Source organism: Rousettus aegyptiacus, unplaced genomic scaffold (genome assembly GCF_014176215.1).
Source record: "Rousettus aegyptiacus isolate mRouAeg1 unplaced genomic scaffold, mRouAeg1.p scaffold_m13_p_2, whole genome shotgun sequence".
In the NCBI taxonomy this organism is placed as follows: Eukaryota; Metazoa; Chordata; class Mammalia; order Chiroptera; family Pteropodidae; genus Rousettus; species Rousettus aegyptiacus.
Window position 1 is genome coordinate 6124672 of NW_023416295.1, and position 22548 is coordinate 6147219.

At 40.2% G+C, this 22548-nt stretch overlaps 1 protein-coding gene across 9 annotated transcripts in view; it reads right to left on the bottom strand.

Moving 5' to 3' along the window:
- SP100 (SP100 nuclear antigen) overlaps positions 1–22548 on the bottom strand; it is a 75493-nt gene that overhangs the window by 25505 nt on the left and 27440 nt on the right. For 6 of the 9 annotated variants that reach the window (XM_016134678.2, XM_036236150.1, XM_016134681.2 and 3 more), the window contains 11 exons: positions 21384–21530; positions 20841–20927; positions 18394–18540; positions 17593–17673; positions 15976–16059; positions 14812–14865; positions 14083–14172; positions 12908–12961; positions 12210–12293; positions 8227–8283; positions 7190–7243 (listed from right to left, as the gene is read on the bottom strand). In XM_016134678.2, the coding sequence (XP_015990164.2) occupies positions 7190–7243; positions 8227–8283; positions 12210–12293; positions 12908–12961; positions 14083–14172; positions 14812–14865; positions 15976–16059; positions 17593–17673; positions 18394–18540; positions 20841–20927; positions 21384–21530 (939 nt within the window). The remainder of the gene's footprint in view (positions 1–7189; positions 7244–8226; positions 8284–12209; positions 12294–12907; positions 12962–14082; positions 14173–14811; positions 14866–15975; positions 16060–17592; positions 17674–18393; positions 18541–20840; positions 20928–21383; positions 21531–22548) is intronic. The other 3 variants (XM_016134680.2, XM_036236149.1, XM_016134682.2) reach the window with 3 other exon arrangements.

The window sequence follows — 22548 nt, forward strand, 5'->3', positions numbered from 1 at the left end:
GGCTGAAGATCCTTTGAAAAGCTATAAGGAGTGATCTTCAAAGTATTCATCTTAGAGATAAAAAACATGTATTTATTTATTCACTAGATCCTGTCCTCCATTGTAAAGATGTCCAATAAAACAAGAAAAGGTATGAAAAAATAACCTGAAAAGTAGCCTCAGATTAGTTCAAGATTTCTTTAAAAGATTGAAAAGCATAATATAAAAAAAGAGATAATATAGATGTTAAAAATGATAAATTCAGATGAAAAGACAGGTTAAAGGGTGATGTAAAGGTGGCTGGTGGGGAAATTTAAAAAACAAAGATCTGGGCAGACTTCTCTGAGGAGGAGACACTTGAGCTGGGGGGTGGGAAGCATTTTATGTAGTGTCAACAGCAAGTGCCAAGGTCCTGAGGCAGAAACTTAGTTTGTTCAAGGAGGCCAGAGTAGTGTATGGGGGAAAAAATGGTAAGAGATGAGGTTTAAGAGGTAATCAGGAGAAGCTTATATAATGCTTTGTTGTCATGGTAGGCAGTTTAGACTTTTTTCTAGGTTCATCAAGAAACCATTGAAAGGATGTAGTTGGATGACAGATTGTTGAGTGAAGAATGAATTATAGGTGCAAAGAACAAAAATAGAGTGACCAAATTAGGAGGACTCTGCAATATTCCACATGCAAGATAATGGGGCTTGAACTGGGGTAGAAGCAGGGGAGATAAAGAATAAACAAATTTGATATGTAGCATTGAAACTTGAAAATGAATGAATGTGGGGGCTTAGGAAAAGGGAGGAATTAAGAACATCTTTCACATTTTTGGCCAAACCAGCTGAGTCAATGCAGTGTCATTTACTGAGATGAGGATGACAGGGTTGGGAGTCAAATAAAGAAATCTGTTTAACATGTCAAATCTAAGACGCCAATAGACTACAAGTGGAAGTTTGGACTAAGAGAGGCACCAGAGGAGGAGAAATATAATTGGCGGCATTAACATACTGATGGAATTTACAGCTACCAGACTGGTTGAAATCCCTAGGGAGAGAGTATAGTTAGAAATGAGGAAAGCACCCAGGTCCAGGCCCTGGAGTACTCCAGCATGGAGATATCCAGAACCCTGGAGGGGACCACTACCACCAACAATACCACTGCCATCAACACTACCACCAGCATCACTGACAAATGGCCAAGAAGGAGATAGGAGATAGCAAGTAGGAGATTGTGATGTTCTAGAAGACAAGAGAAGGGAGTGCATCCATCTACGTGCCCTAACAGGGGACCACATTCTCTCAGCTTACTCATCTGATCACGGCGATGCCAAGGCCTGCTAGGTGTTAGGAGGCAAGGGAGCAGACGACAACCTCCCAGTCAGAAATGCCAAGATCGGGTGACCACCGCAGGCCACCTCAGACAAGCTGCACCAGCTCCATTCTCCTGACTGGAGAAGCCAGCTTGTTGGGAAAGATCCCTTCAGACCTAAGGCCCAGGCTCCTCAGAAGAGGTTCACCTCCTCTTCTACCACTGCTATCCACACCTGCTGCCTACCCCTGCCTCATTCATGAGGTCAGCAAAGCCACTCACCTATGGTCAATCTGTACAGTTCCTAAGAACATGGGGTCTAGAGGTATCTCTGCCCCATAATGAGATTCGCAGAGAACCCTCATCAGCCAACAACACTGATAACTACATCACTATCTATGACAAAGAACCAACAATGAAAAGTCACCAACCTTCTAATTTGTAGTTTCCTGACATTTCTTTATCTCTCCTTTTATTTTAATTTTTTGCTTTAAGTATATGTTTTGTACAATCCCATATTTGGACCAAAATTTTCACAAACCAATACAGCTAATGTATTCATTTAAATTACCCATCCAGCACATTCTCGGGCGTATCAATATGCAAAGCCTTACCTGTTTCTAAAGCAGTCTCTTGTCATATGCTACCCAGAAGCAGAAAGGAATTCCTGGGAAGCTAGTACTTTTGGCCTGGAGGAGAAAAACACCCTGAGTCCTTGAGGGTACAATACTGGTCTAACCTTACAGAACTAGTCTTCTGTTTCAGCAAGGTGAGAGAATATGGAGATTCCCACCTTGCAGATAGCCCCTGGGGTTGCTGGATTGTGGGGCTGTGTCAACAAGCATCCCTGTCACTGGGAACCAGTTTCGTGACTGTACCCTGGGCTATGTTGCAAATGGGCCCTTGACTCTTTGCCTCTGGGTGAAACTTAGAGCATTAAAACAGAAAAGAAGCTCTGAATTCACTTCCTTATTCCGTGTAAGTAGGGAGTCACTGAATTTTACTGCCATGTCCTATAGAGTGAGCTTCGGGAACTTCATCTGCACTCAACAAGATTCTACCCAGTATTTAGCATGAACATGAGCTCAAAGTCTTTCAAAATCTTGACCTCTCTGTGGTGAACACACAATGCAATGTATATATGACATACTGTTGAATAGTACACTTGAAACTTATTGGATTTTGTTGATCAATGTCACCCCAATAATTTTTAATAAAAAATAATGACCTCTTTGCCAAAACCTACCACACCCCTGTTTGCAGGTTCACCCCTATTTTCCTCAAGTCTGTCTCTTCCTTCCATTCCGCCTAATTTCCTATGCTACTCCAGTAATGACAGGCATTTTTGAAGTTTGTTTGTAGGTCTTCACCTAAAATGGCTACCTTGAAGGAAGGCTGAGTTTTAGCAGTCATTAGTATGAATGTGATCTCATTTATAGGGAAAGGAAAGTCGTGAAGGGCTTGGGAGTATGAAATGGATAAGGAGAGCAGTAAGAAGAGAACTATGATGAGACCCATAAGAATGAGGTCCGGTAAATGAAAAGTATAAAAACGGTCATCTGTACTTGAAAAGAAAACAAATATGGACTATATTTTAATGATGCTGAAAATAATGATTAGCTTGTAAATTGTAATCCTTATAAAATATTACATTAGATGTAGTCTTTGAAGGTAGATATGATAATCATCTTCACTTAAATATTAAAAAATAATTTATATAATGTATTACGTTAAGAAAAAAGTCAGAAAATAAAAAGATTAGGAATCTCAAATTAATTCAGACTGACGCAACAAGACAGGAGGTTGTAGTAGAAAAATCTATATGCATCCTATTTAATTGTTTTTAGGTAAAATTCTTATTAGGCTTTTCTCTATTTCTGCCAACAAAATTGAATTCTATGGGCCTGTGTTTCTTGTAAGGCTAACTAATGAAATTCCAGAGGCTAGATTTTAAAGATATAGGTCTTCATAACTAATAAAGAATTACAGAAAGAGATGGAGGAAAAGTCCCCTCCACCTATAACTGTGAAAGGAAGAGAACATTCTGCACTAAAAAACTAATACAAAGAATCTGATTTCACAGCATTAAATTGAAAAATTTCATAAGATACATCTTGTAAAATATGGAGATGTGTCTACTCATAACTATTACCAATTTGTTTTATTCTCTTCATATAAATGTGTCCATGAAAGAGTTATTTGAAGGGGTCTTGTAAAACTTCCCCAAATTAGAAATCACTGATACTTCTCATAAAACCAATTTCTTAAGAAAGCTAATTCTGATTGACTGTCTTAATAATTTTTAGGACTGGTCACACTATTTTAAGTGATCTGAATCCCTAAACTGTATAAATACCTTTGAGATTTTACATTAAATCAGAAAAAGTCCTTTGACATTCTAATTTCCTCATGTGCAAGTGACAGATTTCCTATTTAAATAAAAATTTTGAGAGTACACATTAAAAAATGGCATAGATGATAGAAACTCTGTTCACCCTTCTGGCGACCCAATCAAAGTTGTGATGGAAACGAGAAGCCGCAGCAAGGAAAAATTGCCTGGGATCTAGATGAACAAGCCATACAACTAAGTAGAAATCCAAGAAAGCACTCTGCAATGGCAGAAGGTAGGACAGGGTGAGGACATGGGGCCACCAGGTCTGGAAAGGCTGAGTGAGATGGAGGCTGCAGCAGCGGCAGCAGCAGACGCCTCTTAAGGAGGCCATATCCGCAAGTGGATTCTCACGGTGATGGACCTGCTCGCTCTGAGCACCAGTGTCTATTAGGCTGCGCGTAGGCAGCACCAGAGACTTACAGAGAGACATTGTCCGAGTGAGGACCAAGGTGAGACTTGCTCTGTACAGAAGTGCTGGCGGTATCCGTTGTTCCCTGTTGAGCCCTCCTCACTCCCAGTGCGGACACAGCACCTCCATAGCTGAGTCATCATCAAACTGGATAACAGAGGTCACTCTGCCCAGAAGATTCCCTTAAACCCTGCCTCCCCCAACTCAGAGCCCCACCCAAGCCACATCCAGGTGTGTTCTCAGTGAGTCAGGTGCTCCTTGCTGAGACTCACACTGGAGGCAGCTGGGCTTGGTTTCTGGCGTGGCCTTTTGAGGCAACTATAAGTACAGCATCTGTGGATTGTTTGCTGACTCTTAACAGGTAGCCCCGGAGAGGTAGAGGACCAAGTTTGGCCTACAGCTGAACCCCTCTTAGGACTGTGACACTGGACACCTACTACACAAATCCACACTAAGACTGGGAGACTTAGGAACTTTGCTCAGTACATAAAAACAGACATGGACAGGCAGCCAAAATGTCTTTCTGGGAAGACAAAGAAGCAGAAACCATATGAGAGAACAGAGCAGAGATCCAGATATAATGGAGTCAAGTAATCTAACAGATGCGGCATTCAAAACACTGGTTATAAAGATGCTCAATGAACTTTTTGGAAGTGTAGATAAATTTAGTGAGAACTTCAACAAAGATAAAAAACATAAAAACAGAAATGGAAATTATAAAAGAGAACCAATCTGAAATGGAGAACACATTATCTGAGATGAGAGGTATATTAAATGGAATAAACAAAGTGAATAAAGGAAAGGATCAAATGCCTTATCTAGAGGATGGGAAAGCCAAGGACATGCTAGTAGAATGGCAAGAGATATTTTGCCATGACTATAAAAATAATTTAAGGAGCATGTGGGGCACTATTAAGGTTCAAAATATCCATCTGATAGGTGTAACTGAAGAAAAGCAAGATGTTGAACAGCTGTTTGAAAAAATAATGATGGAAAACTTCCCTAATCTGGTGAAAGAAATGAACATAAAACCCCAGGAAGCTCAGAGAATTCCAAAAACCAGGGATCCAAAGAGGCCCGCACTAAGACACATCATAATTAAAATGCCAAAGGTTAAATACAAAGAAAGAATATTAAAAGCAGCAAGAAAAACAAAACAACAACAGATAATTACTTATAAAGAAACACCCATAAGACTGGCAGCTGATTTCTCAAAAGAAGCTATGCAGGACAGAAGGGCTTGGCACAAAATATTCGACAGGATACTGTTGTAGACCTGGCTGGGATCTACAACCAAGAATACTTTATCCAGCAAAGCTATCATTTAGAGTTGAAGGACAGACAAAGAGCTTCGTCACTAAACCAGTATTCCAGGAAATGTTGGAGGGACTTCTTTAAGAAGAAAAAATACAAAAGACTCACTTCAGATTAAGAGATACACACAGACTAAAAGGAAGGGGATGGAAAAATATATTGCTTTTATGGACCTCAAAGGTATTTAAGTCAGAAAGAAGAAGATAAACAATATATGATTTCATTTATATGCGGATTCTAAAGGAATAAAAAGAACAAACGAATCAAAAACAGACTCACAAATATCGTGGACAATTTGGTGGTGGACAAAGGGGAGGGGGTTTTGGGGGCTGGGAGAACGAGGTGAGGGGTTAAAGAAGTACAAATTAGTCGCTGATGGATGGTCATGGGGTTGGGGAGCACGGCAAAGGGAATGCAGTTAGCATTAATATGTTGGCTAGGTGGAAGGCCGGAGGAGGGAGGAAGCAATTGGGGGGATCATTTTATGAACTATATAGATGTCTAACCAATGTTTAATTGAAACTAATTAAAATAAATAAATTAAAAAATGTTTTTGAGAGCTATTCTGTAATGGGAAAAAAAGATACTCATAGTAACAAACAAATTTGTAGTACATACAAATTTCTTTTTTAAAAAAGTATAAAAAAATTCTTAGTGAAAGAACATTGAATAACTCATGTTTAAATGGGTAGGAGTCTCTGTGCTCCCCAAATTAATCTGCAAATTTAATGCATTTCTGAGCAGAAGTTTCAATGAACTTAGGAAGGAGGTGAAGGAAATCTCCCTGAGTTGATTCTAAAATTCACCCCTAGTGAGTCATCGGGATGCTGGTAACTCTGAGCAATACTTTGTTTCCTGTAGCTCCTTTGATTGCAAAACAAAAACTAGTGTATAAACAGGTAAAGTCACTCTGCTATCAGTGATAATTCAAATCATGAGGTAGTTGTGGAAGGAATGTTTTAGTAATTCCTTCCCCACATATACACAAAGAGGCAAAACCCAGGTTTTATAGGTGGAAACAGTAACATGATTAGATATTTCAAACACCCTAGAATAAAATATAGAATAAAGTTTTCAAAATCTTCAGCTAGAAATGGCTGTTGTAAATTCGATGGGAAGCCCAAAAATTAGAGAGAAAAAGCTGACAAATTTGACTACAATTTTATAACTTCTCTAGGACAAAAGATTTTATTAACAAGTTGAAAACCAGAACAACAAATGGAACAACATACAAGGAACGTATATGATCAAGATTTAATGTATGTATCTCACATAAGGATTTCTGTTTATTGACCACAGTTAGGTGAAGACGAACACAATAGCAGGAAACACTGATAGCGTTCTATAACAAAGAAATCTGTGAAGAAAAATAAATGACCAAGAACAAATGAAAAAGCTCAAACACACGAAAAATGAAAATAGTGCATTTAAATAAGACTTTTTATAGCTCATAAAAGTGTTGTGTTTTTATCGTCTGGGTATAATATATTAATTTTCAAAATCAAGAAAAGGAAAAATAGGCATAAAATTAGCCTATTTAGATAAATAAAACTATATTCCAAAATGAACTAATAGATAGAAAAATCCTGGAAAGATATGTCAATGTTTATAAGCAACATATATTTTAAAATCAGAATCAAAAGCAACATGAAGATAATAAGCATTTTGGAAAAAATAATTTCCTTAGAAAGCATTTTTTTGTCTAATGAAAAATATGGAAAATGCTGATAATAAACTTCAGCATTGAAAAACAGTTCACTTGTAACATAAAAATGAAATAAATTCTTATTCACTCTTACTTCTTTTCCCACTTTGTGTTTCCAAAGTCGAGTTGTATCCAATATCCATGGCATCTAGAAAGTAATAGGTGATGGTCAGAGAACTATAATTTGTAAATAAAAGTTACAAATCCCATGACAATCCACACGGGAAGTCTTGAGCTTGTAACAATGTCCTGATATCACGTCCATCTTCCTTCTAAAGGAATGAGACAGGTACAAGTTGATACCTAAGGTCTTTATTTCTCTGAGACTTTGAACAAACTCTTTCATTACTTATGTGCATCACTTTCCTCATTTGTGAAACAAGGATAGCAAAAGTTATCCTGTTCAAGCTTTAGATATTTTTATATAGATTAAATAAGCAATATTACTTAAAAAATTAATGAAAAATTACTATATAAATCAAAAGCAAGCTGAAGGGCATACTTCAAAACTAAATGTCGAGTTTGAGAATAGTTATCTGAGGTCTTTTTTTCCTGACAGGTAGCAGGATCATTTCTTTGTCTTTTGAGGCCTTTCCAAGGTTGTGACAAAGTGACACTATTATCTACCAACAGAAGAATACTTAGATTAGTTTGCTCCATGAACAGGGGTGGGAGTCACTATATAAACACTACACTTTGATATTGATATGCTAATACAGTAAGTGAGATGCTTCCATTTTTTTTTACCAGTGTATTTCTATTACATCGTATAATCAACCACATATAATCAACAGGACCCATTCTGTTAAACACAATTGTAATCATGATCTCTTGCCTCCCTGATGTTCCCAAAAGGGTCAAATCAAATAAACGTAGAGAATGGGATTTTGACATGGACTGGACCTCTTCTTTGTCAAAGTGTGCTCAGAGTCAAGTGCAGCAGGAAACAGGAGCTCTAATTTCAGATTCCTGACATCCTGCAGCCCGGGCCTAGGACTCTCACCTTTATCACTGATGCACTCCCAGCTGGTGAGCTGCCTGAAATTCTCGAACCCTGACTGTCTACCACAGACATACCCAGGGTGCTATCTGCTGAAACATCTCCACCCCAAGACCCTTGGGCAGCCTTACCCATCATGTCAGATGCTTGGCTACCTTCCGTCCTTGCTTCTTGGTTTCTTGGCACACCTTTTGAAAAACACACGACATAGGAACACTTCTCAATTCCAAGTCCTTGGAGCTCTGCTCCTATGTTATGATTGGTAAAACATTTTAATTTCCACCCCCTGCCCTCCGACCGTCCTTCTTTTCGTCACTCCTACATCAAAGGATGGCTCTACTTCCAAAATATCTGTATCAGTGTTGCTTCTCATTGTCTCTTGTCTTTTCCTTTCAACCTTTTTTTCCTCTATTATCTTTTTCTCTTTGCCCAAAATTTGCATCTCTGTTTTTCTATTTTTCATTTATACGCTTCTTCCATTCATTCTTTAATGACTTTTTTTTTTTTACAAATGTTGGTATTTATCTTCATGTGATGTTATTCTTTTTCAGAAATATTGTTGCATTTATATATCTACACATATGTATGTATAATTCAATTATTAAAATATTTTTTGCAAATATTTTATATAAATGCTCTAATAAACTAACTTTTGCCAGACAAATTTTTAAATGTTGGAATACTGGAAATGAATAGTTCTTTCCATTCACTCAGCAAACTGGCTAGGCTTCTCTCATGTGCCAGGTGCAGAGGCGGACATTGATAATGAGATAATGGTGCAGGGTAAAGACTAACGAAGTGTCAGAGCTTGTCAATCTTAAGAGTAACCATGAAACTGACACATAAAGAAGTATGTCAAAAGATGAGGAATGTTAGGACACAGATTGGACAGGATACGCTGGGGAATATAAGTCAGGAAAAACTAGCCTCGCTCGAGGTGAGGGATCTCTTCCAGAGAACGAAGCCAGAGTTAGCCAGATTAGGGAGGAAGGAGGCCAAGAGAGTAGCCCCAAGTAGATGGAGAAGCATGAGCAAAGGTCTAGATTCAGAAAATGCAAGTAACCAGAAGGAGCTTCATATGTCTGAACACAAAGTAGGTAAGTGAGTGGCAACAATGAGGATGGAAGAAGAGGTGGGAGCCTCGATGTAGGCGGCTTTGGAGGCCATATGAAGGAGAATTGACTAAGGAAAATTAAAGGACATCGGATTTTACGTAGAATCATAGCAGCATGGACATATTTGCATTTTTGAGAGATCGGTTTAGCTAAATTACTTAGAATACATTTGCTGGGAATGAGATTGAGTGTAGGAAGGCAAACAGGAGCCTGTAGCTCTAGTTCCAGTGAGAAGTGATATAGGCATGTATGGAGATGCATGAACAGTTTGGAGACATTTAAAAGGAAGAATTGATAGAGTTATGTTACGGAGGGGTGTGTTGATGTCATTGAAGACTCTGAGAATTTGAACTTGAAAGAATGGGCAAATTAACAGTGTGTTCTAGAGAGAGAGAACACTAGGGAAGCAGATGCTGGTTTTAGCGGGAAAGATGATATGCTCCGTTTTGGAAGGGTTGTGTATCAAAGTGTTGCAAGACATCTCAGTGGAGAATAACAAAGTCTTCAGCACCTTGGCCAGAGGTCTTTCTGACGCTGGGTGAATGAGTTTAGAAGCTTAGGAGACAGGGCTGGGTTGAAGGTGTATGTTTACGAACCTCAGGTTGTGGATGGCGATGGAAGCCATCCGAGTGGATGAAATACGCAGTGAGATCTCTTGTAATCTGGGTGAGTTACAAGGGCCACTTTGATACCCGGGGACACTTTACTGTGAAAACTCACTGCCAGCGTGAGCCACCCCTGGGCCAGCATTGCCTTTGTCTCGTGATCGTCTTAGCTCCCACAATTCCTCTCTCTTTCTCTCTTTTCTCCCCTTTACACGGCTACTTTTTCTCTATGATTTTCACTCACTTTTTAACCCTTTCTCTGCATCGCTTGCTTCGTGCCTCATCTATTTTCTCTCCGTTCATTACCCCCATGTATCTCATTCCCATCTCTTTTTCTATGCTTCGATCTCTGCGTCTAGTTTTATTACTGAAGTAATCTTTATACTACCATTCCACTTTCCGTTTTATCTTTGCTTCTAGTCTGCTTTTCTCAAATCTTATCTTTTTTACAGTTGCAATCTTTGTCTTTATATTTTCTTCATTATGTTCAGCTTCATCTCACAGATCACTACTTTCGTCATCACCAAATTCCTGCTCTTTTGACATTGACTGCTGTGACTTTGGCCAGTTCCCTATGAGCTGTCTACATTGCAGGCCTGCCAGTCAGCCATGGACTTTATTATTATATTTCTAGGAAACTTCTAAGACATATCTTGAGAATCATCCCACCTCCCCCTCCTGGTGACATTCAGATTCCATGTCCACTTAGGAAAACTTGAAACTTACTCAGATACCTTTACATCTCCATTCTTTGTCTTTACATTATCTATTCAGTGTGACCTCCCTCCATTCAGGAGCCCAGCTCTTCTTTCTTTTTGACTTCCTCAAGCCTGATGACATAGTCCTAACCTGTCTGTACATGAGTGTATGTTAATTTGTGCGTGCATGTACAGCAAGGTTTTGGGGGAGAGGTAAGGTAAAGAAGGAAGAGTTCATTCTCTGTGCATACAGGAAAACAAAGATAATTGGTAATTAGTATCAGAACGGGTTTCTCCACCACATGCAAACAGGCTGGCATCTCTTCTGACTCTCTTCTCTATTCATGTGAAGAGATATGAATCCACAGGACTCTGAAGGGAAGTAAGGAAATGACAGACAGCAGATGGTGACCAAGGAACGTACTTCGGCGTGGTCATGCTCAATCACGTTCACAGCTCAGACAAGCTGAGAAAAAAACGCATCTCCAATGACTGCACCTCACATCCAAGAGATGTTTGCTCTGTCTCTTTTTCTCTCCAACCATATTTCAGTCTCTTCCTGTTTCTCAATTTTCTGCTCGTTGCTCTGCCTTACGCGTTCCTATCTCTGTCACTTCGATTCTGTGAACTCGTCTCCCTGATTTCTCTTTTCTCCTGTGCTGCTTTCTCTTTTTTCATCAATGATACTGTTCATATTTGTTCATTTTTATTTCTCGGTTCGTCTTTTTTAGCTTTATTATTCTAGGTGTTTTGTATACCATGTAGCCGGCGCTATTCCTACCTTTTTTTTTATGATTGTCATTTTCCCTCTCCATCTCTATATATACATATTTCAATATCTACCTATTACATTACCAATATTGGCTGTTATATATCTATCAGTATATACACATATGTATGTGTATATGTACATATAAACTTATACACATATATATGTATATATAGATTTATTATTGTAGTTTAATAAGTTTTCTGGCATCAGGCACAGATACATCCCCCTGTGATTATGCCAGGTCCCTTGTGCCTCCTTTTTGGATACTGATCACATGACATAGCTCTTATCTTCCTTTCTGTTACATACAACAGTCACCCTTCTTGACCCTTATACATTTGTACATCAATTTCCTCATTCCAAAATGGGGACAGCAAGAGTTGGCCTGCCTAAGTCTTAAGAATTTAATGATGACAAAATAAGATCTTATTTGCCAGAGTACTTCAAAATAACATGATACAATCCAATTACAATGAAATGGGCATCTGTCAAAAACTATACTAAAGTTTGAGAGTGGTTGGCCTGAAGCTTTTATTTCTGTTTATAATTACATAGCAAGACCAGTTATCTTTTGAGGCTTTTATAATTACAAATATTATTAACATCAAGCAATATATCACTATAGAAATCTAAGATCTTAGTGTAAACAGGCTTGACAGTAAGTATTAAAAAAAGATCTCACCTTTTTGGTAATTATTGCTTCTACAACAGAGATATATACATACATTTAGTCAATAAGACTTATTCCGCTAAGCATGAGTTTATAATAATTTCCTGCCTCCTTCCATTTCCTAAAATGTCTAAAGGAATTCTCAGGATTAACTAGATACAGGTAGTCAAGGTGCTCAGAATAGAATGCAACTGGAAACAGTCACTTTTAATTTCTGACATTTGCAGGCCAAAGCTTGGCATCCTAATCTTTACCTGACTCGTTTCTTAGGGCTGAGCTAGAAGTTTCCTGATGCTCTTCTCTGTTATTCAATTCTGAATAGTTGCCATCGTTGATTCCTGCAGAAATAAATAAAAATTCTTTACAGTCTCGGCCTGTGTCCTAGGAACAAATTCGGCATGGAATCTTTAAAAGGAAAATTGGAAAAGGGAAGCCCGTGTAGGAGGGGTAGGAATAGTCTAACCACCAGGACACCTGTGGCTCCATTTGACCTGTTGGTCAAGGTTGTTCCAGAAACCATCCCCAAGGCTAGGACTAGGGAAAACTTTGCCGTAGCAGGCACTCCCTTTTGTCACCATTTCTTATGCGTCTTACTCTTTCCACTGATTTACACACACTTCCTCAGCTTCCAGCTCTGTTTCTTACCTGATAAACATGGAAACAACATTTTCAAGATGTCAGAGCCTCCATGGGCTGGGCCCTCAATGACCATGTGGAGCAGAGCACCCTCCAACCCGGGAACTACTTTTTCCTTTTATGTGAGCGAACAATAAGTTTGTGTCGCACTTGTGCCATTGAACTTTTATCCTTGTTAGCCCAGCCCGCCTAATGCAACACGTATAATGTGTGTCATCTAAAACCACAACAAATGACTTTTTTAATTTAAAGGGTATGATAAAAGATGTGAATGAAGCTTTTGTAGCAAAGAAAGCCATTTATTGATTGTTCTTACGTCTTTTCTTATTTCTCATCTCCCAAGTAGATTGGTTTTCAATATCCTCAGGATCTAGGAAGTAAAGAGGAACACAATCAGTAATCCATAATGAAATGAGTTGAATCTTATGACTCCTCATGTTGTAGAAGATTTCGAACATGAAGACATGGTGATGATCATTTCTATCTCTTTCTATCTAAAGGAAAGAGATCACTACCAAAAGAAGCAAAGATCCACAGTCTTTTAGCCCCACAGCAAAAATCAAAGAAGTCTCAAAAATGAACATTTTTTTTTCATGGATTTATGGCTAATTTAGCAGTAAATCTGGATTTGAGCTACTACAAGTCCATGTAAACTCTTTATTTATCATACTTGTGAATTCCTGCAATTTGATAAAGGAATGTTAATTTAGTATATTTGAGAATGGGATTTTGCCCCAGGCCCTGTTGGGGTGTTTTGTAACATATAGGATAGAAATCACAGTGTCTTTCTAAAACAGTAACACATTATTATTTCACATCTGGCTTCAGAGCTTTTAATAAAGGATTATAGATGTTTGCTAGGAGTCCATGTTGCTAGTTCTGCCTCTACCAGTGAATTCCCATGTGTGATGTATAGAAGACCCTTCTATGTTTATCATGGGAATTTCACCATATCTGGGATGGGGGAACAATGGTTATCTGGCCTACCTTTAGTTGTTGTAAACACCAAAGGATATTTTCTTTGCAAAGATATTTTCGAATATCACTATCTAGGCCAGTAGCATGTGGGGGGTCATCTGTTGAAAGGTATAAATTAAATTTGATGGTGATAACAAGAAGTTTTCCCTTCTGTCAATAAAAAGCAGAACCGGAGTCTACTGAGTTTTGAACAAGTTTGTGATAACAACGAACAATAGCTGACTGTCCCATTTCTCTGCTCTCTGCAAAGTGGGTGGTAAGGGTGGACGTCACTGTGTAAATCCAATACTTTGGGGGATAGTGTGGTAAGGAGCATGTGGTAAGACGGCACTGACATTCAGCTAGAGCCACCTGGTTAAGCCTGAATTCATGATTTCTTTCTCTGCAGTTTCCAAAATGGCTACATGGGATCAATGCTGAGAATGACTCCTGGGCTGTGATGTGTGCTGAGAGAAACAGGGGCCCTGAACTCAGACTCCAGATGTCCTGGGGCCCAGGGATGGCAGCCCTTACCCTTATCAGGACCACTTCTTAGCTCAAAGCTCGACGCTCGGAAGGGCACTGAGTCTGCACTGGACTCTGAGAAGTCATCGGATCTTCTCACTGCGGGAGGAGCAAATGTCCCGTGAAGGTCTCAATGTATGACAAAGGAACCAACATGGGAAAAAGTTGGGAAGCTCTGAAAACCTAGGGCAAGACCCTCCCCCCTTCAGACCTCCATGATCTGCCTTTTGTATTCATGGGGCTGTAGGTCAGTGTTTTGTCCCTCTCATTCCCTGAGACTGGGACGAGGCTATTTCACCCCTGGTGGGCATCTCTGCTTTGTCTTGGCCCTTCACTGTCTCACACCGCACTCTCTCTCTTCTTTGACTTGGCTCTTTATGGATTAGCTGTTGTTTTTTCTATCTGTATTTGTGTTTATTTTTAGCTCTGATTCTTTCTCAGGGCAGTCTCAGTCCCATTTGGCTGCTTCCCAGAATGACTTGGTGAAATAGGGCCGCGCCCCTTCATGATCTAATCCTGTTAGGAATGCTTACTTGGAAAAAATTAAAATTCCACTGTGTCTTTGACTTCTTTGTGTTTACATGCTACAGCCATTGGCCTAACTAATATAAAAGTTGAAATCCAAACTGGCTAAAATGAAAGCAAATTTGTATCTTACTTCAAAGGACATAAAAAAGATAGACTGAATATTTGTAGAAAAGTGTTCATTTATGACTATGAAGAGTTATTTACTCTTACCGGTTTTCCAAAGCCTTTTCCTGCACTTAGGGAATTTTCTACCACTTGTGGTGGCTGTAAAGTGAGAGAGAAGAAACAGCTATTTGTACACAGAAGTGTTACAAATTCTACAACATATGGCAGATAGGGTTTGTGATAATATTGGTGTTGAGATGATCATTTCCCTCTTTTTCCTTCAACCAAACCCATTTTTGTGCCCAAGGTCATAATGCTGAGTTCCTGCCAGTTCACTCTTTTACTCCCCATGTGAATTTTTATTTTTATTTTTTTACAATTATTATCTTTATTTGGTTTAAAAACATGTACATTTATTTCTTTATTTTTAAATAATTAATTAATTAATTAATGTTTTTTTTTTTTTCTGGTGACGGTTAACAAAATCCAGTAAGTTTCAGCTGCACTCTTTAATAGTAAGTCATATATATATATATATATATATATATATATATATATATATATATATATATATATTTACACTGTGCATTCACCTCCCATAGTTAGATATCTTTCTGTCACCACATATTTGACCCCTTTTTCGTTACTAGCTCCAGTTTCCTCATCTGTAAAGCTGGGAAAACCTACTTACTCTGTCTCCCTGTTAAGCTTTTTGTGATAGCCAAATGAGCCTTTATTTACAAAAACCCTGTTAAAAAATCGCAACGTAAGCCAATGGTTTGAGTATCATTTTGGTTTGAGAATGGTTGGTCTGAAGCTATTTCCCCATCTATAATTACATAGCAGCACTAATTAGTCTTTTGTTCTAAATGGGAAACTAATGCTGACAATATTGCTATCAAAGAGAAGACTACTGTGCTTACTATGCTCTACAGAATATAAAGTACATTGCTAGAAAATAAGTATATTATTTTTAGCCTTTAGTATTAATAGACATGATAGTGGATACTAAAAAGTGTCATTTTACTAGAATATTTTTGCTACAGTTTCTATCAATTGGGCTCATCCAGTTAAACAATAGTTTATAATGCCTTCTTGCCTCTTTCTTTTCTGAAAAGGGGTAGAAAAGTTCAGTGCAGAAATAGTGTCCTGGAATTATTTGAATAAGGGCATATGGAGAATGTCAGCATAAGATTCACCAGGAGAATAGGGCTCTGCATTTAGGCTCTGGATATTTGCCGTCCAGCAACGTAATCTTTATATTCTTACCCTGTGCAATGTGGAATCTTGAGCAGGTGGCTTCTTGGGTCTCTTCTGTTTCACTTGATTCTAAGGAGCTGAGGTCACTGACCACTACAAAAAGGAACAGGATGCCTTAAGTGTCTCAGTGTGTGACCGAGGAACTGATTCAGCAAGGAATTCCAAATTAAAAAAACTTGGAAAAATCTTCATAATCCATGCAAATAGGCCACTCTCATCTGCCCTTCTAAGTCACCTGTCCTGTACACAGGCGATGCTCCATCCCCTGCCCCCACAGCAGAGACAATTCACTGGCAGGGGGCACCTCTGCTCTATTTGAACCTTACCTTCCTACACTTCTCTCTCTTCTACCTCTTACCCCTTCTGTTGTCATTTCACACTTCCTTCATGTTCTTTCTCTTGTGGTGAGACCTAAGAAATCTTGTGTTGAAGAAAGTGATCCTCCTTTACCCCACACCAACCTGGTAATCCTCTGAACTGTTTGCAAGGCTGAGAAGTTATCTCCTCTTGCATCTGAGCCATAGACCCATTTCGGGACCACATTTTAGGGCAGTGCGTCTACACTAAGACACAAATTAGAATGTGCACGCTCTAAAAACTGAAGCAAATTTACATTTTAATTTGATAGATCCAGTGGGAGCAATTAGAATGAATGTATTATTTTAAATATTGGTCTTTTATAACAATAAGGTCTGGTAAAACTTTTATTTGTTCCTAAGTCTTTTCCTAGTGTATTTTCTCTAGACATGAAATCATGTTTCTAATAACCTCTAAGAAAGTAGGAAGGAAAAACAAATCACCAATTTGTACAATAAAGAGCTACCGATCTTAGAGCAACTCTTGTAGCATATAGCAATGAGGAAACAACATTTTGGCAACCATTTCGAGCTCCAGTCTTACAAAGGAAATAAAGCAGAATCCAGGATGCTAGTCTTGTCTTTCCCTTCATCTCCAGGAAACTTTGCAGAAGACCTGAAACAATTGTGTTTTCTCACCTCGAATCTAGGGTAACAGTGCATCTTGCTTACCCCTCTGCGTTGCCACAAAGGAAAAAGTAAGACACTGCTTGCAAAGGTCCTTTGAAAAGTCACTATGTATGTTATGACCTGTTGAAGAACTCTGTAAAAACAATACTTTGCATCTCAGAACCCTTATCTGAAGTCTTTATTTCTGCCAACACTAGATAGTTAGATAAGTTGTCTTCAGACATGATTCAAAGTTTGTGATCAGATGACAATATGATCTTCTAATAAAGGAATATTTAGTTTTCTGTTCTCTATAGAAATCAGTCTATACAGCCAACACTTTATAGATGTAGCAACTAGTTAGTTGTAAAATAAACTCATTACTTTGCTAACCTATTTCTACTATACAATCAATATAAGGTACATACTTTGACTAATAGGACCCATCAATTAATAGGCCTCGCCTTCAAAAAATACGCATATAATGATTTCTTATCTCCCTGTATTTCCTAAAAAGGTCCAGTAAAATAAACGGAGACATTGAGATTCCATGATAAACTGGATGCATGGTCCAGAATGAACTCAGAATAAGATGCTTCAGGAAACAGTAGCTCTTAATTCAGGTCCCTGCAGCCCAAGCCTTTCTCTCCCACCTCCTTACCAGGCTGAACTTCGCAGGCGAGGGCTTCCGAGGGCTCCTTTTCATCACTGGATCCTGCGGAGTCCTCCTCACTGCTGATCACTGCACAGAGGAGCAAAACCCCTTAGGGTCTCAAGGAGGAACCCACAGGCAGGAAACCCCGTCATTAGAGCACAAGGAAGACCTAGAAGCTAAGTTAACTCAGGTCACGCTGGTCTGTGTTGGACTGTGGGTGACCTGCAGGTTGCTCCAAGTCCTACACATCCTACACGAAAGGTGGCGAAATTCATGTGCAGAGGGCAGCTTGGCCCCTCCCACACCTCTTCTTACCCCGCTTCATTCTGCCGCCTACCCCCATCTTCACTCTGCCTCCGAACGCCACCCTCATTGCTTCTTACCTCCACCCCCATTCTGCCTCTTTCTTTCATTCTCATTTTACTTCACTTTACTCTTGGCTGGGCCTGTTTCCTCCAGTGTACGCCCGTCTTTCTGCAGATGGTATCTCTTTGTATCTCTCTTTGTCTTCACGTGTTTCTCCATCTTCTCTCGTATCTTGGCTCTCTGATTCCCCCCCCCCTTTTCTTTATCTTTTATCCCCACACTTTCCTCTCACTTTAGAAACAATGTCTTGGACATCAGTACTTACTTACACCTGCCATTTCTGTTTTTGGTCTTTTTCCAATTCCTGGGAACCCTAGTCTGCTAAACTCACTGCATAAAACACTGCTTCCCTTCTCCTCCTGCCTCCGTTTGGGGCTACCTGGCTCAGACCCCTTGCCTAGTACTGTGATCCACATTACACATGCTTTCCATCAGCCTTACCTATTATGTCAGATGCCTGGTTACGGTCAGTCCTTGCGTTGGCTTGCTGTTCAATCTTTGAATTAAAACATGGCTTTTCCTTCTTTATATCCCTCAGAAGTACAGAACAGGAATTTGTTTTGATTTCATGGTTCGGTAGCTTCACTCCTGGACAAAATTTCAATAAATGAAGAAGTCTGTCTCCCCAACAAGGATGGAGCAACCCTCAATCTATTAACAAGTCCTTTTCCCTATAATTATAGTGCAGGAGAAAGCTTACCCCTGATTTCTCTCCTTTCCTGCTGCTTAACTCTGTCCCTGCCTTTGTGCCTCTCTTAACTTTGTTTTTTTGTTTTGTTTTGTTTTTATTTTTGTTTTTACTTTGTTTTAACCTACTCTTCTAATTCTTTGATGATTATTTTTTTCGCTTTTAAAAAAACAAAAATTATAATTGTAGTAAAACGTACATAAAAGTGAGTAACTCATAAATTTAGAATTATCATAGAGGAAGCATATCTGAGTAACCATCACTTCGATCAAGTAATAGATTACAATCACCCAGAGGCCTCTTAGTGATGCCTTCCACTAACCATCCCCACTGACCTTGCTCAAGTTAATCACACTTGGACTTTTAACATCACAGATTAGTTTTGCCAGTTCGGAATTTTTTTGTATAAATAGAATCATGGATTCTCTCTCTCCACATCCCCCTTCTCTCTTTCTCTCTCTCTTATTTGGTTATGGGGATTTGACTTATTTTCTCAACATTATGTGTGTGACAGTCACCTGTAGTCATTTTGTGTATTTATATTCACTGCTGTATAGTATTCCATTCTAGAAATTATTCATTAAAAATAAAGCCATTGGAAGATTAGACCAAACTGTTTCCCAAAAGCATATGTAAAGGCAGAGATTTAGTTCAGAGGGCTTGGCAGATTCAAATAACTAAAAGGAGTTTGGATGGCGTGAACATGACGTGAAGGCGTGAGGAAAGGGGTGGGAAATACACAGCCATTGGTAGCCAGCTCTTTCAAAGCTCCACGCTGAGGGCCACAACAGGATATTGTGTTTTAAACAGGAAAGCCATACGGTCCGGTTTGAATTTTTGCAAGACCCATTGAGCTGAAGTGCTGAGAGTGGGTCTGAGGGGAGTGAGATGGGAGGAAGGAGGCCAGCAGGGGACCAGTGCGCCGTTGAAGTGATGACCGATACAGCCCCCAAATAGAGACATCCATCAGGCCTTCCAATAAGTCCAAGTGTCTTTGGACACTTAGATGAACGAGCCTAGATGACAGGTCCAGGCTGGATATGTGTGTTTAGAAATCAATAGATCGTAGATGGTGACTTAAGCCATGGAGAGAATGCGATGTCTGGGTTCCAGGGCCACTTCGATCACTGCGGACACCTTACCTTCTAGACATGCTCTGAACAGTCCATGGTGCCTTCCTTCCTGTGATGGTCTCCTGAGCTGGGACAATGTCTTGATTTGTCCACTCTCTCTCTCTTTATTTGGTCTACTCTCTACCTAATTTTCATTCATTGTTTTTTACTCATTCTGTACATCATTCTCTTTGTGCCTCCCCTATTTTTAATTTCTTTTTGTTTGTTTACTGGTATGTGCTTCCTTGTGTATCTTTCTTTATTCATACCTTTTTTCCTTTTCATTTTTTTATCACTGTCCTCCAGGGCTGAACAAGGTCTAAGGTGAGGTAAAGGAGGTGCCTAGGACACAAGAAGTTGCCGGGAGCGAGAGCCTCCTTACCCATACCCTGGGGTCTCCCTTGCCTTACTCTAGGTCTGACCTTGCTGTCCTCTGCCTGACTTTTCAGTTTAGCCATCTCTGTTATGTTTCCTACTTTCTTCCATTCTGTCTCTGTTGATTATCAGTGTGAACTATCTATGCCTCTTTTATATCAATCATTCTTTCCGTATGTTGTCCTCATCTCAAGCATTCATACCATCACCAAAGGTCTTCCCCCGCGCCTTTGCTTGCCACATCAGGACCGGAGCTCCGCCTGTCACTTCGTTTCTAAAAGTCCTTCACCTGGGCTTCCTTACTTGCAAATCTGACCAGCAGCACCAGGCACGACGTCCACATTTCTGTGATAACTTCTAAAAACCAAGTGGCACCTTATTTCTTTTCACCAACTCCACAACATGGCACTGTTTACATTCCACGTCAATTAATCTGAAATCCGTCTCGCTCTTATATGTTATTTGGTGCTGCTCAGTCTGTCTTTTCCATGATCTCTCCCTCTCTGTGTTCTCTTCTCAGAGACACTCTCTTAATTAAAGAGCTGAGCTCTCTCTCCTTTGCATCTCGTGCCTGTTGGAAGCCGTCGGAGACTGTGCACGAGGGTGTTCGGTGGGCGGGGGAGGTGGTTAGTACGGGAGAACAAAGGAAAGCTTTGGTTTTTGTAGAAAAACAAAGACATAGTGAGAAAATTGGTAAGATGGGTAATAACTACCTTCTTCAGCACAGGACAATGAGCTGGCTGTCTCCGTCTCTCTCGTATCGCCATTATTCACTGGGATCAATACTCGTTCACAAGACTCTGAAGATAAAAAAGACTGCAGTTGAGATCCAACGGAGCTTTGCTCTGCCCTCTTGCCATTTTGTTACACCCCACCTGGCTTCTCTTTTCCTCTTGTGTTCCTACTTATAGCCTGTCTGCATGCACTGCCGCCTTCGCCCAGTGAAAGCGCTGGTGCCTCATCGATTCCATGACCAATCTCTCCTGGATGTCTTTTGACTTTCGTTTCCATCTCCCTTCCTCGTGAGGCTCTGCGGCTCTTCACCCGTTGTCTTTTAATTGTTTCTTTCTAATTTTCTTTCTCCAGGTCTCTCTTATCAATATATCAGGCTCCATTCCTGCACTCTGGGTGTCTGTGTGATTTCCCCCTTTTTTGTCAATAGATGCCTTCCAGATCCATGTGTCACTTTATTCTCTGCCACCGGCAAGTACCCCTTGGCCTTTCCACACTCATCAAACCCAGCCACTCAGTCTCACCTGCTGACTCAGACTCTTGGGCTTGTTGTTCTTCTGCTTGTTGGCTCTCTAGTGCATCGCCATGGCCGCCGGTTGTATCTCTTCTTGCATTTATCTGCTCTCTTTCAAACAGGCACTCTGAGAGTCCATTTTCAGGTGAAGTTATACCTAAACCATGTTTTGATTTCAGAGATATTTTATTTGCCCCCTGTATCAACCAGGTCCCGACAGGAAAATACAAACCTCTCTATGCTTTGCAAGCAGAAGGACTTTAATCCAGGGGATTGAATACACAGTTAATGGAAGAGCTGAGATGTCTGACTGGGAAAGTAGTCAACAGGAAGCCATGGGAGGGAGCAAGGGAGAGCCCAGAGGCAGGGTCACTGGGTGAGAAGAAGCTGGACCATGACCAGCCTGCTTGGTGTCCTGGGGGAGATGCAGCTCCTGCCGGCCTTGCTGCCTGAGGCAGTGATGGGGGGACACAGGCTTCTCCCTTGCTCCCGCCCTCTTGCTAGTCTTTCCCATGGTAGGATCCCAGCAGGAAACCATCAAACAAGGGAGCTGACACGCAAGTCTGCAGGCACCAGTGGCCAGAGAGAGAGGGCAAAGCGGAACAGGAAACAGTTAAGGAAGGAGTCCCTGTGCAAACCTCGAAGACCAGCAACCCCTTTCTGCCTGACGCACCTCCTCTGCTCATTACGGATGCCATCGAGCCTCTGTTCTCACCAATCTCAATAGTGTAGGAATGGACAGTGTTTTCAGTGCCATCTGGATCTTTCCGTTTAGTGCTATTTTTTTCTAAGCAAAGTAATTTTGGTAAAATATGATTTAAAAATTAATTGTTGCAGTTTTAATACAGAACTTGGGCCCCGGTGCATTTTTGTGTGACATCCACCGTTTCTTAGAGCCTTCTCCCGGGGTGGTGGGCACCGGACAGTGCCCTTCCCTCACCTGCTCATGGCTGTGTCTGCTGCATCAGACTCTTTGAGTTGTGAGTTGAAATTTCTCTTTATATTCATTTCTTCCCATCACTGAGATGCTCTGGGATTTCATTTCCAGACGGGGAATCCCCTGGCCACATAGTGGGTTATAACGTCCTTGCCTCCTCTCTGCATGCTCCCCGCCCCCCTCCACACACCGAATCCTCTTCTTCCACTCATTACTAGTCACAATCCCTTCCACTTTT